This window comes from Cheilinus undulatus, linkage group 6, assembly GCF_018320785.1.
Source record: "Cheilinus undulatus linkage group 6, ASM1832078v1, whole genome shotgun sequence".
Lineage (NCBI taxonomy): Eukaryota > Metazoa > Chordata > Actinopteri > Labriformes > Labridae > Cheilinus > Cheilinus undulatus.
In genome coordinates, this window is record NC_054870.1 from 38,827,237 (window position 1) to 38,844,011 (window position 16,775).

Consider the following 16,775-nt stretch of genomic DNA (forward strand, 5'->3'; position numbering starts at 1 on the left):
ACACCCCCGGCCTGGCGTGGCATGGTGCTCTACCCCCCACCCCACTCCCTCACTTTCATGAGGGAAGACAGAGTAGGGACAGGATTAAACGAAACTAACAGATAGAGAAGTTAAGAGGTTTTGTCAACCTTCATTTTTGCCTCAGCTGGCATTACTCCTTCTCATCCAGATCCACTGACTGGCCTGAGCTGCTTCATCTGACATCTCCTTAACTGTCTTTCGCAAATTCTGTACCTGCATTCCCAGCTCTCTAAGTGATGAAACAGCTGACCTTGCTACAAACCCTCTACATCCCACTTCTACTGGACGAGTCCTAACTCTCCATCCTCGCTGTTCAGCTTCTGCTCCTAAATCAGCATATCTCAGCTTCTTCCTCCACAGAATCCTCCCATGGAACCGTCAGCTCTATAAAATAAACTACAAGCTGACTGGCAGACCATAGCATTATGTCAGGCCTAAGATTGGTGCAAACTATCTCCTAAAGCACAGCCAGTTTCCCTCCTAAATCTACCTGCATCTCCCAGTCCTTAGCATCCTGTAACTGGCCTGACTGGTGCCTACCTAAAAACCTGCCTCCTTTAACCTTCTCTCCCTCTCTGACAAACTGAACTGTTTTCGTTCCCTGATTATGTCCTGTATTCACCTGTCTTCTTCTGTTTTCAATTCCTGCTGCTAGACTCTTCAAAACCCTGTCATGTCTCCATGTATATCTACCTTGTGACAGACTGATCTTACATCCTGTCAAAATGTGCCTCAAGGTTGCCGTCTCAGAGCACAAAGCACATGATGGGTCTTCGTCAACTCAGCACTTTAGGTTCTGGGGTGATGGTAGGATGTCATAGGTAGACCCTAGCAGGAATTTGATTCACCTATCTTCCATACTCCATAGGTCTCTCCAACTCAGCTTCCTCTTCTCTACACTCTCCCAGTTCATCCACTGTCCCTGCTTAGCCCGAGCCAGTATAATACAAATTAAAGATGCACAGTAGGCTATCACTAGCATGTTATTGGTATGGCAGATATTAGAGTTAATTGGTCAAGGTCAACTTTATTTATAGAGCACTTTCAAAACAAACAGAGTTTGTACCAAAGTGCTGTACAGGAAAATATGAACAGAGTATATTTAAAATCACCAAGTAGAACATCATGACATTGCAAGTGCGTTTAAGACATAAACATAGACAAATTAATATAGTCATGCCCATAAGTATGCAAGTACATACGCGCAGACCACGTGCACACAATTGGCCATCTCATTGGCCAGCATTTACCAAAGATATGTCAGTTTAAGGAATGTTAGAGGACTGGTTTTTTTATCAATATCTGTTCAAATGAATTGTAAATATCTGCAAAAACCAATATCATGTATCCCTTACAAAATGTATACGCATTTTGTCAAACTACAATCAAAACAGTAATGTAGCCCCTGTGTAGCCCTGTTTTCTTTTGTAAGTCTGAAATTCTTTTTCCAAGATAGATGGACCAAATACAAAGCAAACTGGAATGCAACATGTCCTTTAATAGGGAATATGCGATTGCAGATGTAACACTCCTCCAATTGAAGAAACTGAGACAAATTTGCTTGAATGCATTCAAGTTTATTCATACAAAATTGTAAAAAGGCACACTGTGCATTATTTCATTCTTTACAGTTTTTGTTTACGTCATTAAGAAAAGGATGAGATATTATTTAAAAGACATTTGGCTTAAACATTATGATTGTTTGGTATCAGTTGTTCTCTGCTGACTCAGTTTAATGACTTCATATGTAGCACCACAACAGCTATGACTAATGTTCATTATCAACAGTAATATTTTATTCTTTACAGCTGACTTTTGACATGGACAGCCTAAAAAAGTTTAAAAATTGTTTTTCATTTAGTCTCTTCTTGTCTCTGAAATTCAATGTTATACTTTTTAAATCCCCCATTAAGTACTTCACATAACTTCACAATCAGGATGCTCAACATGAAATGAATGAGTAAGAGCCACTCAGGTAAATAGTTGAAGGGAGTGTTGAAATTTGTTCTTCAGCTGTTGTGAGATTTTTCAGCGACGTTTCAGATCAGCCATGGCTATGAGTGCCGCGTTCCAGCCTGGAGAACCCATCACACCACCACCTACATAGAACATTAGATATGTAAAAGAAACAAGAACTCATTAGGTGGTCCACTCAACTTCTAGACAACACAAAGAGAATGACTGTACATGCAAGACATTGCACTCTAGAGCTGGGAATTGCAGGGTTAATCAAGATACGATAAGATTCATGATACACTCTAACAATAAAGATATGATACAGCTATTCGTAGTTTTAGCAAGACAATCATATAATTATTAATTACAATATTTTTAAGTGAAAGAATACAAAATGCCCCTATAAAGGTGAGGAGCCAGATTCATGTATGTATAGACCTCTTGCATAAGACGTTATGCAGTCTGTCCCCCTTAATCCCACCTTTGTTTAGATGGCAAAAGGGGCATGTTACTCACTGATGCTAGTGCTGGATAAATAGTCAGGGCAGGTTTGGGAGCATATACCAATTTAGATACTTTGCCACATCAACTTTGGTCCTGTACTGCTCTGTCCTTCTGATGGCCATCCTCCAGGCCTGTGCTAGGCTCATGCCCCACCTTCCCAGGAATCCGCACAGCTTTCCCTTCCATGACGCACTCAGTCACCCCTGGTGTCTGGACCAGCCCTGAGCACCCAGTATGCAGTGAACTGGATCAAGCCCTGCAAAGCGTTCCGGATGCCCATAAAAGCAGAGCTGCTACCAGCTGACCCTGCACTCCAGAGCACGTCAGCATTAGACACATGATCTTCCCAACAATACCCAAAAATACACCAAAGACAAGTTGTCACAAAGGGTCCCGCCGCTGGCCATCAGTCAACGTCAAGGCCTCGACCAAGGACCGAAAGACTAATTTTTGTCCATTTGCTCAGATATAAAGAATGCCACACTGTCTTGCTCAGCAAACCCATCGGCCCATGTGCGAGTCCGAGTCTGCGGTTTATCCCAGCCTCACAGTTAGAAGATCGATGGATGCTGTCAAGGTAGGTGAACTGCTCTACAACTTCCATGCTCTCACCGCTTACAGAATAAACAGTCATGTCCACAAATTATCTGCAGGAATTTGTGTAGTGCACACTTTGTACACTGAAAGTTTAGAAAGCCTAGATGCCTGCAAATCAGTTTATGAAACATAAAACATTGCAAATTCCAGCACTGAAAGGGCTGATGCTAACATGAGCAGGTGCTGGTGTTATTATTTAAACAGGACTCTGTTATTGGTGTTGTCAAAACCTCTTTGTGTAGTCTGATGAGCTTAATTTTATTGCTTTGCCTTTTAATTCTGTCTCTTATTATTTTAATTGCCACTTATTTTAATCATTCACCGTTTTAATGTTATTAAATTCATATTAGTGTGGCCTCTAAATCATTCTCGTTGACAACTACCAAGTACCATGGCTTTTACATGCCTCACCGCCTGTGTGCGGTGAAATGCCTCTTTTAGTCCAGTCTTCACAAGTTTCTCTATTTCGGAGCGCCCTTGAGGTGAATCACTTCATTTGTCAGAGTCACTGACATTTATGTTAAGCAGGCTGATTCTACTAGGCCTTGTTTTAGCCTCTCTTAATGTATTGGCTCCCAAATACACCTAGAACATAACTGCTGACTAAAATCCATAGTAGCCTGATGTCAACCGGCTACTTCTTTTATCTCACTGTCAACTTCTTTGGCCAGCTGGCCTCTGTTTACATCACCCTCATTCATGACAGAAACGGCACCATGGAGGAGTCATGAGGTGGAGGTGCAATGAGTCCAAAACCTTTTAGACCATCGTATGCTTTCAAAATAACTCAATATTTCACACCATAACTGCAGCTGATGAGTAAAAAAATGGTTTTATGTTGCATACTTCGTGCCATCAAACTGTTCACACTGCCTTGAGTATTTGGCTGAGGGTCGAGCATTAAAAGCAAACCTGGATGACAGCCGCTGCCGCACAAATACAGCCCTTTAACTGGTGTTCTGTAGTCTGACAGAGAGGGTAATGGTCGTGCCAAGTAGAGCTGGTCCAGTGACATTGATCCATGGAAAATATTCTGTAAAGAGCAAAATGTTAATTCACATTTTTTGTTCATTACATCAGCTCATAAAGCCCTGTGTGATAAACAGAAGCTCATATTATACAGCGAGATATTTTGCCTTCACACTGGATGTGAACTTTGCCTCCGACTCATGGCTTGTGGTAAAACTCTGTAACCATTAACTGCTTACACAACAGCTCTGTTCACTGAGCAGACAGTGAGCGAATCAAAAACCAAGAGAGGAAACAAATTACTTCCTCATCCAGCTCCCAGTGAACGGTATCAAGCAGAACAGCTGTGAATCAACATTTATATTGCTGCTCAATTTAACAGCGTCTGTGTGTGTGTGTAAATGTAAATGTACCCCTCCTGTGAGGCCGAAGATCCTCTCCAGGTCAGGTGGAGTCAGGATGTCCCTTCCCACTACAGACTTTTTGAACCCAGGGGCATACTGCTCCACCCAGTCGAATACTAAAGAGACAGACACAAACAAGTTAACTAGTACACATGAAGACAATTGTACATTTCTGTTGTAAAGGTAGATAGAAAATTCTAGCATTAATATTTTTCTTTGTACAATACAAGATACCCCCTGACCAGGTCTTTTTAGGTATTTCTGAGGTGATTTTAATGGCTTGGTAGCAGGTACATCTGGCTACGGATCATCTGCCCTATATAGTTTCTATTGTGGTTGATTTTGACAGATATTTGGGATTTGTCTTATTATTTCATGCCCTACAATGTATCATGTATCTTATATTATATGTGTATTTATTAATGCTCATTAGACTTTGCTTTTTTGTCCAGCTTATCCAAAACACTTGGTGAGTTTTCTATTGGTTGAATAAATAACAAATAGAAATGAAAGGAATAAAGTCAAACTTTTTTTAAAACTAATTATTTGATTAAGATAACTTACAAGTACAGCGTGTGTGTTTATATCAGGTTGCCTATCATGCAAAATATTGCATTCTGCCTTTCCAACATCTGGACTTCTTTCAACCTTAAAACTTGTACTTGATATTCCACTGATGCAAGAAATATCTTGTGCATCTGATTTCTGCATTTGATCAGAGAAAAGCACATGCCAGTAAATCTGTTAATTATTGGCGCCAAAATCATTTTAACCCAGAAGGTAATTTGAAAAAGGATAAACGAAACCTTAAATGTCTATAAGTTCAGTTTCCATCAAATTAATCTTCTACACAAGAGCATATAGCTGCCTGTATGTTAGAGGGTTTATCGAATAATCAGCCAAAATGCCACTTTTATTGTGAGATTCTGCCACCTCAGGAGCTCTGCTAGCTCAGAGTGAAGACTTGCAATTAAGGCTGTTAAAAGATTGAAATTTTTGATCCTGATTAATCTCATAATTTCTTTAGTTAATTGTGGTTAATCTCCCTCTTTTTCATGAAAATTTAAATTCCTTTAATTTGCATTTTAAACTGAATTTGTGTCATTTCTTCTTTTTCAACTGTCTTGAACTAGGGGTAACTGACTTCCTGTTTTGACACAGAGCTGCTTTTATTGGCAGATTGAATATTTTAAAATTAACCACAAAAAGAGGAACTTGTTCAAGATTGAAGTGAAATAAAAGAACATTGCAAAGGTTCAAAAGACTTCTGACTTGTCCACTGAGTTGTATGTAATTTTTTTTAATAAATGAGACATTAAGGAGCAGTGGTGGACTTATTTTACATCTTTGTGACTGCAGGGAGATGCTGATGTGCCTTAACCAAAGTGTGTTGATAGGGACAATAAAGCATGCCGTTAATGGCAGTTAAATATGTGTGCACTTATTGTGGAGATTTATTAACAGCGATTTATGCAATTAATCTTGACAGCCCTACTTTTAATACATCAAAACGTTTCTATTTATTGTACATTTGAAGCAATGAGTGGATCTTTATGGATGTAATGAGTTTGGATTGAAACTTTTACTGGATTAATGTCAATGGGACCCTCTCTGAAGCAGTGGGACCACTTTTGTGTGGATATTATGAGAGTACAGGAGAGCTTCTAATGGCAAGTTTAATGCTGTTTGATCCAATGATTCTGCTTGCCATGTTGATTGGATCTTTAAATGGCCAGAACCAAAGAATAACTTCTAGCAAAGCATGGCACGGTACTTTTACAAAGCAGTTGGATAAATAAGCATGGTAAAGAGGAGAAAACACAGTTAAAATCCAGTGGAAGACCACTGTTTCAGTTAGCATCTATGTCAAGAGATTATTCATTGCCTACTTCTGCATTTGTTAAAGTTTAAATCCATCATTTTCAATATTTTGTCCTTTTCTTAAATTTAAGCCAAGAATTTACCAAAAAAGATATTTTTTTCTGTTAGCTTTGCACTAAAACCCCCAGCATAGACGTAATTCAGGGGCTGATTTTTGTTTAACACACATTTCTGACATACATTTCAAAGCCTATAATTTATTTTAGCTTAAGTCAGGGAATTGAATTATTTCTACTTTAACCAATCTTTTTAACACTGCTAAGGTGGAAAGTAACTAACTACATTTACTCAAATTACTATAACTGAATAGCTTTTTTGCATATTTGTACTTTCATTAGAACATTTTGAAATTTTTGCTTTTACTTCAGTAAGTTTTAACCAGAGTAAGTGTACTTTTACTTGAGTACAATACTCTTGTACTTTTCCACCTCTGTTGACTACACAACGGCACAAAGCAAGTAGGGTTGCACAATATTATCAGCATGATATCAGTACTGGCAGGTTGAAAAGTGAATGATCCATATCAGGAGATATAAAAATTTCCACAGATATTCACAACCGATATTTTGGCTATAAAAATTGGGCTATATCAGCTGCATATATTGCCTGAAAAAACAAATAAGTTATTGAAGTTTTAGGCTGGACCAACATGCCTTTGTCTTTATTTATTATGATTCCTTACACTTTAAAGTGCATTTTAAGGACTGAACTTTGTCAATTTTTTCCTCCTCAAACTTTAAATTATGTGTAAAAAGGACCAAAATTTTGGTCTAAATTTGACTTAAATATACAGTAGGTATTGGCCACAATAATTTTCTAAACATTGTCACATTTATAGGAAAAAACAGTATTGTGCATGCCTAATTAAAAGAATGATTACACATCTTATCCCAAAACAGTTGTTGTATTTGACTTTATATTGAGGTGTGGCTTCACCTGAAAAACCTGGTTAAAAATCTATATTCCAATGTTGTTATTGCCAATAAGAAACAATCATATTCTACAGTACAACTCATCAGTAGCTACTCAGTACTTAAAGAAGACTTTAAATAAATTACTTTTTACTTATACTTGAGTAGATTTATAGACCATGACTCTTATTTTAAGTTAGTTTTAAACAGAGTAACTGTTCTTTTACTAGAGTAAAATCATTGTGTATTTTTCCACTCCTAAGCATTTGATATGAGGAGTCAAGGGTTAATTTGTGATTCAAACCAGTGTCAGCATAGGCCTCTCTGTCCTGGTCAGTCCACTCTCTGCCCTCTATGTGGTACGGGGTGAACTGGGTGAACAGTGACACCACGTGGCAGCCAGGGGGAGCCAGAGTGGGATCCAACACTGAGGGGATGGTCATCTCCAGCATGGGTCTAAAGAAATAGGATGAAATGATGAAATAAGATAATAGGGAGAGAAAAGGTGGATGTGTTTATGAAGGCTTAGGATAACAGAATTTGATCTAAATGCATTTGTTTGTTTTTTGAGGAAAAGACTGGAGAGCTATGCCTAATATTCCAGGATGAAAGTGGAGTTGCTTTCTACTAGGTAATATGCTCAAGAGTTTTTAATTAAACAAACTGATGGAATTAATGTGGCATTCATGTAATATGAATATGTAAACACACTCATGCAGTCAGTATGAGACCTATGTTGGTGCTCAGTAAATATGTAAAAATTTCTCAAACATGGTGCTTAATATGACAGTTTTTAAGAAATTACAAGAAATGACAATTTAAGTTACAAACTAAAGTTTGTATTGTTCTGTTTTGTTACTGGAAATTGTAGTTTTTGCATCTGCAATGTTTATCTCTGATCTCAAGAAACAGGTACCAAACATTTTTCCTGAATTCTCTATAAATGACTAGATTTAAAATAAAATGAAGCTTTATGTACCTGGTTGAGGGTCGTCCGTTCATGGCTTCTTTGTACGCAGTCTCCAGTACCTCCACACTTTCACAGTTGAGATGGATAGAGCACTGATGGTGGGGTCCTGGTTTATCATCTGGTGTTGGATTTGCTAGGAAGTTTGGTAGCTTGTCCACTGCCACTGTCGAAACAGACAACAAAGAAAATTAGGGGAATTTTTTTTTTGGTCCATTGACTGTGTATGACTATTACTCTGTACCAGCAACAGCCAGGGCTGGAGAAGTTATGTTTTGGGTTGTAGGTATGTCAAACATCTGTCTGTATGTGCATCTGTGCCATTCTTACAATGTGCATAATCTTAAGAATGCTTTGAGGGATTTTCTTCAAACTTCAGTTTTGGTCAAAGGTCAAGTTCATCCCTTGCTTGCAAATACCATATCTCTGGAACACTATGAGATGTTTGCTTCAGACTTTGCACAATTTTCCACTCTGACTCAAGGATGAACTGGATTTTGGAGATACAAGTCAATGTAAAACCTTCCCAGCCCTTCTTCTTTTTTAAAAAAACAGTGCTTAACAAATTTATTAGACCACCCTAACCAAAGTAAGGTTTATGCCTAAGCTGCCCTAAATTAACAGCATTGGTAATTACCAAAATCATTGTTTATGTTTCTGCAATGGTTAATACACCAATATGTAGAAGCTCTTTAACCCAAATGATATTTTTAATGCTAAAATATAAATTTTATTGCTATCCATGAATTTTCAAATTTTCTGATTTACAAAAAAACTGAAAAAATAGTGAAGCACATTAATATTTCTTGATTAATATATCAAATTATAGTTATTTACTTGCATTCCTGAAGAGAAAAATTAGTTTTAGTGTTTGAATGTTATGCTTGATTAATTTCTGACTTCTCAGAGAAGCCCAGTGAGCCGGCTCAAATTTGGGTGAATTCAGTTTGAAATTCCTCATTCCTGTAAAAAATGGTAAAACGTGGAGAGCTCACTGAAAATAAAGAGTCCGCATTAAAGCACTTCATGATGCTGGATGGTCTTTGAGACAAATACGACAGGTGGTCTAATAAATTTGTTAAGCGCTGTATATTTTGGGCTTTTTTATGCCTTAATTTAGAGAAGAGGACAGTGGATAGAGTCAGAAACAAGGATGATGGAGTGGGAGGGAGACATGTGGGAAAAGAGCCACAGGCTGGACTTGAACCCAGTTTGCCTGTGTAAATTGGGCTCAACCTAACTGTTAGGTCATCTGCGCCCCTCAGCCAATCTTCTAGGTTGGTCTATACCACCAGGTGGTAGGTCTAGCTTTTGTATAAATTTCTAATTTAACAACAGAAAGTGTGTGTTTAGCAAGGTTTGTTCACTACATATGTGAATTCGGATTATAGCAGCTGCAAAGGCATATAACATGCCCATCTTAACTCCATTTGTTTACCAAGAGGCTTAGACTCAAAGTTGTGTGTGCAAAGCTTGATAGACCATCATCACATCTAAGAAACAATACACTGTAAAGGTTTGGATGAAAACTGTCTGAAGACTACAGTCCAAGCAGCTAAAATTCTGCTTTAATGTAGACAAACAAATGGCACTAAACAGTATACTGAAGAAGAGCTGATTCACCTGGTGAACTTTATCAGTAGCATCACCGAAAACAATACTGTATGCCCCCCCAAGAAAAGGGTTATATGAATAAAGAGCTGATTTACCATTGATTTTGGTAACAGGTGAGGTGTAGTCTATCTGATCCACAGCTTTGATGAACTCTGGAGGAAGAGCTGTCTGCAATAAAATCAAGAAGAGAAAATAAATCTTTATTCTTGTTGCTGTCATGTTTTTACCTTGTATGGCTTTTACTCTCCTACCTGAGGTGTGAGGTTTTTGAAGGTAACGTACGGGGTAGCGTTTGATAAAACAACATTGCTGTGGATCTCTGTGCCGTCTTTTAGCACCACCCCTTTAGCAGCACCATCTGAACCAATCAGGACCTGGCCCACATCCTGCACAGGACACACATAAACAATGATCATACAAATCATAGTTCATGACGTCAATTAACCACCATAGTACGCTTCATCAAATCAAAACTACATTACCTTCTCAGTGAAAATGTCCACACCATGAGACCGAGCAGAGCTGGCTATGGCTTGAGACACGCCTCCCATACCTCCCTCCACATACCCCCACGCTCCTTTCTCCTTCTCCACCTCCCCCATCACATGGTGCAGGAGAACATACCTTCAAGAAGACACCATTAAAAACATTTTTTGAAAGGTAAGTGTCTTTAAAGATGGCATTAATTCCAAGGCAGCTTTTCTTAGCTGCTTTTGCGGGGTAATAACTCTGTGGCTCAGTGGGTACAGTCAGTCGTCTCACAGTCAAAGGGTTGCAGGTTTGATCCCACAGTAACATGCTGATGTTTCCGCGGCAAAAACACTCAACCCCAATTTGCTCCATCTGTTGCTTTGATGGATGTGTATGGATGCATGTGAATGGATTCGCTCACACTATTGCCTCTTACAAAGCTATCTTCATCTTTACAGACTCAAGTCAATTTTAAAGTGTTTTTTACAATTTTACCAGCTCACAAAGATCTAAAATCCACGATCGCAAAACATTAGAATATCCCAAAACATCAGTCCATAAAAGGATTTATGATGCGGAAATATAGACCTTTTGGAAAATGATGCTCATGTATGCACTCAGTACTTTGTTGGAGCTCCTTTTACACAAATTATTGCATCAACGCCACATGGCATTGAGCTAATCAGTCTGTGGCACTGCTGGGGTGTTATGAAGCCCAGGTTGCTCTGATAGCAGCCTTTCATTCATCTGCATTGTTGAGTCTGCTGTCTCTTATCTTCCTTCTGGTATTTCCCCAGAGATCCTCTTTGGGGTTCAGGTCAGGTGGGTTCACAGGCCAATCAAACACAGTCAGACCAGTTTGTAGTAGTTTTGGCTTCACTGTGATCAGGTGCCAAGTCCTGCTGGAAAAGGAAATCAGTATCTCCATAAAGCTCCTCAGTAGATGGAAGCATGAAGTGCTCTAAAATCTCCTGATAGATTGCTGACAGTGTTGACTCTGGACTTCGTAAAGCAGAGTGGACCAGAGCAGAGTGGGGCAGAGTCAGACAGATCAGTAGCATTTAAAGCCACAGACACAGAAACAGGTGATTCTTAGAAGGGCTGAAATAGAGGGGTTTTTAGACATGCAAAAATCCTATACTAGAGTGTTTTTTCAGCAACAAACTTCACAGGCATGTTTTGGGGACCTCTGAGACCAATATAAACTTGCCTTAAAGGGGTAAAATGTGTCCCCTTTAATGGATGTGGCACTTCTGAATCTCCTCTCTGCTGTCAGCTGAGAGGGGGATCAGAAGAGGGCAGAACTTTCTTCCAAGCAGGGAGGGCAAACTGAACCTGGGGGCAGGGCTAACTGCCCACATGACATCATGAGGGGGAAATCTGAGAATGACTTGTTTCAGCACACATTTTCAGAAAGGTTGAGGGGGGGGTCTTGCTGACAGGCCAGGGGCACATATTTTTGCTAGAAAAGTCTGAAAAAGTGTATTTTGCATAATATGTGACCTTTAATTTGCACAGTCTACTAGGATGAAACTGAAACTGTGCAAAAATTAACAGTAAGAAAACAAAGACAACGGACTCTCCATGGACTAACTGTAGTCATAAGTGTTTGTGTGTTGCAGGGAGCCCTAAAAATAACTCTCACCCACTGCCAGGATTACTTGGACTGGTCATAGCTCCTATCACAGCATCAGTGGCCAGTGTTGCTCTCAGTGGCTCCGACTCAAACCACCGATTAAGAATCTACAACAGCAAAACATGTGTTAATCAAGTTACTTTCAATATAGAGCAATGACTGCTGCCTAAATCTATGTCAGCTTTCACAAACCTTCATTATTGGCGCAGTTATAATCTCATAAAAGTCCGGGATGTTTGTGCCAAGCTTCATACCTTGGAATATAAACACCATGGCTCAGTTGTGGCACATAATAACTACATGGTAAGTAGTTTGTTATTTTGATACTAAGTTTATTTCTCAAGCCAGAATCTGCCAACATACCACATTTAATGATAGGCATAAGAGTTTTTGCTGCAGCCAGCCTCTTCCTCAGTGAGCCAGATGTAACACCAGGAATGTCTACAGGAGGAGCATCCAGGAGAGGGTGGATGGCTTCTGCAAGCTTCTCAAGGTGTGCAACAAAGTCTGGAAAAACCTAGGTACATATCAAAGAAGACTTTATGATGAGGATGACAGTAGAGACATAGGGTTGTATGAGTTATAAATCTCCTCTAGAATAAAAGGCAGAGTTTCACACAGTGCTGTCAAGATTTTTATATGGATAGCATGATTGTAAACTAACCTTAGCATCCTTCTGTGAGAACTTTCCAATCTCCCTCAAGTTCATGGCTAGATCCGAGCCCAGTGTAAGAGACCTTGGTGGGGCACCTCCTACCCCATCCTCCAGCATAGGGGTGTAAGCATGGGGGTCCCTCATATACACCTTCAGCCCATGTTTCTGAAAATAAATGCACAAAAATGAAAAGTATGTCTCAAGATCAGTCACGTTAAGCCTTGCTAAAATAACTTAAAGCTCCTGTGAGAAGGTTTTAGGAGATTATAAGACAGACTATATCAATACTAATGTCTCTTTGTGAGCTACCAAAAAGATTCAGCATAGTTCAGTATAGTTATTTATAATGGCTTTAGCTGCTGCTGTTGGGTAGGTGTCAAACAAAGTATACATAGCATTTTTACTATGAAACGTATCAATGAGTGATGTTTGGCTGTTAAAATGAAACAAGATGAAATTTTTCATTACAAAACAACTTACACATGTTCAGGACATGACCAACAAGGAGATAAAAGATACCTCTCTGTCTACAAAATCAACAGAAACCAAAATTCCCTCACAGGAGCTTTAATGCATTTTCCCCTTCCCCTTATATTACCTTGAGCTCCAGGTCTGAGTATATGTGGGGTCTCAATAGACTGAGCAAATATGAACATCTGGAGAAATGAAAACCTGAAACAGTAACATTTTTAGTTTAGGTTCAAATCTGTCAAGAATGACTTACTACTGAAAACATTCAAGGTGTTGTAAACTTAGATCCTTCATTTTGCCCTGACAGTTATCTAAATTCTTCAAAATCAAACTTCTTTACCATTAAAAGGAAAACTTTTTTTTATGTCTCCACTTTCCACCACTGACTTTATATTAAAATAATAATAATAAACTTTATTGATAAAGCACTTTTCAAAACAGATGTTATAAAGTGCTTTACAGAAGACATGCACAACAGAACAGATTACAATCAAATTCCATGGGGTCAGTTTTGTTTATGTACTAGGTAGGTGCATAAACCCAATTAGATACAAAAACAAGCTGATTGTCTCTGTGAAATTGTCTCTGTGTCTTTAAAAGTTAAAAATGAGTGAATCTTTGAAATATTTCTGAGGTGATAAAAGCACGACTGTACAAGTTTGGTGGTATGCAGCTCAAAATTCAAATTATTGTCGAACCGGATGTCGGGATTCCTTGCAGTTGGCAAAATGTAGTCAGTTAATGGCTCAGGAGATAGCAGAATTTGTTTTGCCATCTGCTGGGATCCAAGTACCAGGACCTCCGTTTTCGAGGCGTTCAACTGCAGGAAATTCTCTGACATCCACCTTTTAGCATCGGTAATGCAGTCATTTAAAGCACTCAAGGGTCAGTGGCTTTTACAGGCAGGTACAGTTGTGTTTCGTCAGCATAAAAATGAAATAAAACACAGTGTCTTTGTATTATTTGCTCCAAGGGAAGCATATACAGAGAAAATAAAATTGGTCCTAAAACTGACCCCTGGGGCACACCGTGGAAAGGGGTAAAAATGATGGCATGTAATTGTTAGCTGCAACACAAAACCTTCTGTTAGCGGACAGTAAGCCTCAGTGCCACAAAAAGTGTAGCCAAAATATCCCCACTACAGCAGCTGATATGTTGCCATGCTGCTTCTGCTAACAGAGGCAAACTTAGGTCACTACAATCCACAGCGGTAGAGCTGAGCTGGCCGTCTAAACTAAGCAATGAGGAGAGAAGGGCCTTTGTAAGAGAGGTGACCAAGAATCCAGTAATCACTCTGAATGAGCTTCAGAAATCCTGTGTAGCAATGAGATAAAGTTACAGAAGGAAAACCATCACTGCAGCCCTCCACTGATCTTTGATAATGGCACAATGGATATATGAAAGTCTCTCCTCAGTGTAAATCACATGAGAGTCCATTTGGAGTTTGCATAACACTCCATGTAAAAGCCAAGCAGGCTTTTATGTGTCTTGCACTGATGAGAGGCTGTCATGAAGTCACTCTGCCAGAAAGCCCAATTCGGTGGTGGGTTCAGTGTTGGTTGTCCTTCTGGAGCGTTGTCCCAACTCCACACAGGATATCTGGAGCTCAGTTAGAGTGACCATCAGGTTCTCGGTCACCTCAAGGCCCTTCTCTCCCAATTGCTCAGTTTGGCCAGACAACCAGCTCTTGGACGAGACCTGGTTGTCCCAAACTTCTTCTGTTTCATATTTATGGTGGCCACAGTGCTCTTGGGAACCCATTTTTGTTGGCCTTCCCAAGATCTGCGCCTTGCAACAATCCTGTCTCTGAGCTCTGCAGGCAGTTCATTTGACCGCATGGCTTGGTTTTTGCTCTTATATGCATTGCCAGCTGCGAGGCCTTCTATAGAGAGATGAGTGCCTTTCTAAATCATGTCAGATTCACTTTAATTTACTACAGGTGGACTCTAATCAAGGTGTCGAAAAATCTCAGAAAAGATTGGGAGAAATGGAAGTCATCGTAGCTAAATTTCAAGTGTTTCTGCATTTTTTTCTACTATTCTGTTTCCATTTTGTCATGATGGGGTACTGAGTGCAGATTCATAAGAATCAAAATGATTTTTCTTCAACCGTAGCCATGGCAGGTATCTGGATACTTTCTGACTGCACTGTGAGTTAGATAGCAAATCCCGATCCACAGATTCTGCTCATGTAGATAAAACTGAGCAATAATATAGATAAAGGACACTTTATGACTAGGGTTCAACTGAGATTGTGTCCCAGCAAGAGGCCACCTCACCAGGGAAGATTTCCTCTGACACGGCTGCTCCTCCCAGCACATGTCTGCGCTCCAGCACTGCTGTCTTCAGGCCTCCTTTCTGCAGGTAGGCAGCCTACACACATAAACACACACTCACACATCACCTTTGCCCTCTTACTGAGCCATATTCTGTAGGTGTAGGGGGATAGAAATGCATGGACTTACTGCCACCAGTCCATTATGTCCTGCAAGGAAATATAAAATGTCAGAAAGTTTTCCTAAAAATGTTTAACTTATTGAGTTAAAAAAAAATCAATGTCGCTACATTTATGCAAGTTTCTCCCCAGCAGGTCTCAATGCCAAACTTATGAGTCCAAAGTTGAACTTGATATGAAAGTTTCTGACTGAAGTGAGTTAACATGCTAGGGCCACATCCCTGCTTTTTGATCTACATTTGTAAGCAGAGGGATACATTTTTACAGAACTTCTGCAGTTTTAAGCTGAAACGTTGCATCAACAGAGCACAGTCCTGCACGGGTTGTTATTCTGCAGCAGAACTCCAGTTTTCACTACCTTCCCCGCACACATCACTCCACAGATCTCACCTCCTCCGATGACCAGTGCGTCATACTGGGATTTCAAAGCAGCCTGACTGGATCTGGATCTGGTCACTGTCCCCACAACAGTTACAGCCCTACGTCCTCGATCAGTCCACACCGCTGCAGCCATGGCAGGATTTTGAGGCAGGATCCTACATCGGTCCCTCCTCTTTTCACCCTGGAGCCAGGCAAAGTAGATCCGGGTTTCCTGCAGGAGTGAGAACTACGACTACTCACGCCAGACTTTAAAAAACTACAAGGTGGGATGTTGCTAAAGCTATCGTGTTAGTGGGGTGTTTTGAGTTTATTCACCCATGATTTTTTGTTAATAGCGTTTGTACATCTACTGCACATATGAACGTTGACATAGATACAACGAACTTGTCAAATTTGTGTCCATGGCATTTAGATCTAATATTAAAAAACATTAGTTATGGTCAATCATAGGTTAAACATTTTCTGTTTGTCTCGTAGCAGACCATGAACGATATTACTGTAAAAAGTTCTGCTCTACCTATAACTCTGCCTTTACCTGGTAACGCCCCTTAACTTTAAACACAGCAGGCTGAAAGCTGAAAATTAAAAAAAGGCTACATTTTAGAGTATATATTAAGATTTCTCCATGTTTCAGTATGCTCTGGTATATTTGTGCTGCGTGTAATGTCCACATTTTGTATTCTTTTGTCAACTGCGATTACATTACCATAACCATTGATCAGCCTGCTATTATCAAAACGGCCACTGGGTGGCTCTGCTGCTCCATTTATGTCTCCAGAGGCAGACAAGTCCACAAACATTACATTCAGCAATCACAAACTCTTAGTTAACAGAAATGTTTTTTTCAAAATGTTTAGATAATATGATTGATCAATTTTTAATG

At 39.6% G+C, this 16,775-nt stretch overlaps 1 protein-coding gene across 2 annotated transcripts; it reads right to left on the reverse strand.

Annotated features, from left to right (window-relative positions):
• Window positions 1–1,587: 1,587 nt before the first annotated feature.
• On the reverse strand, window positions 1,588–16,049 carry pyroxd2 (pyridine nucleotide-disulphide oxidoreductase domain 2). Of its 2 annotated transcripts, XM_041790275.1 has the most exons (16): window positions 15,902–16,049; window positions 15,522–15,541; window positions 15,336–15,429; window positions 13,185–13,258; window positions 12,596–12,751; window positions 12,295–12,448; window positions 12,124–12,185; window positions 11,941–12,038; window positions 10,307–10,448; window positions 10,076–10,210; window positions 9,920–9,992; window positions 8,223–8,376; window positions 7,548–7,699; window positions 4,461–4,567; window positions 3,991–4,111; window positions 1,588–2,120 (listed from the first exon to the last, which is right to left on the reverse strand). In XM_041790275.1, exons 1-16 carry the CDS (start codon window positions 16,023–16,025, stop codon window positions 2,050–2,052), a joined length of 1,737 nt encoding a protein of 578 aa, XP_041646209.1. In that variant the 5' UTR covers window positions 16,026–16,049; the 3' UTR covers window positions 1,588–2,049. The 2 variants fall into 2 exon arrangements, with proteins under 2 accessions (XP_041646209.1, XP_041646210.1); XM_041790276.1 differs by lacking the exon at window positions 13,185–13,258 and having other exon boundaries at window positions 15,902–16,022.
• Window positions 16,050–16,775: the final 726 nt, after the last annotated feature.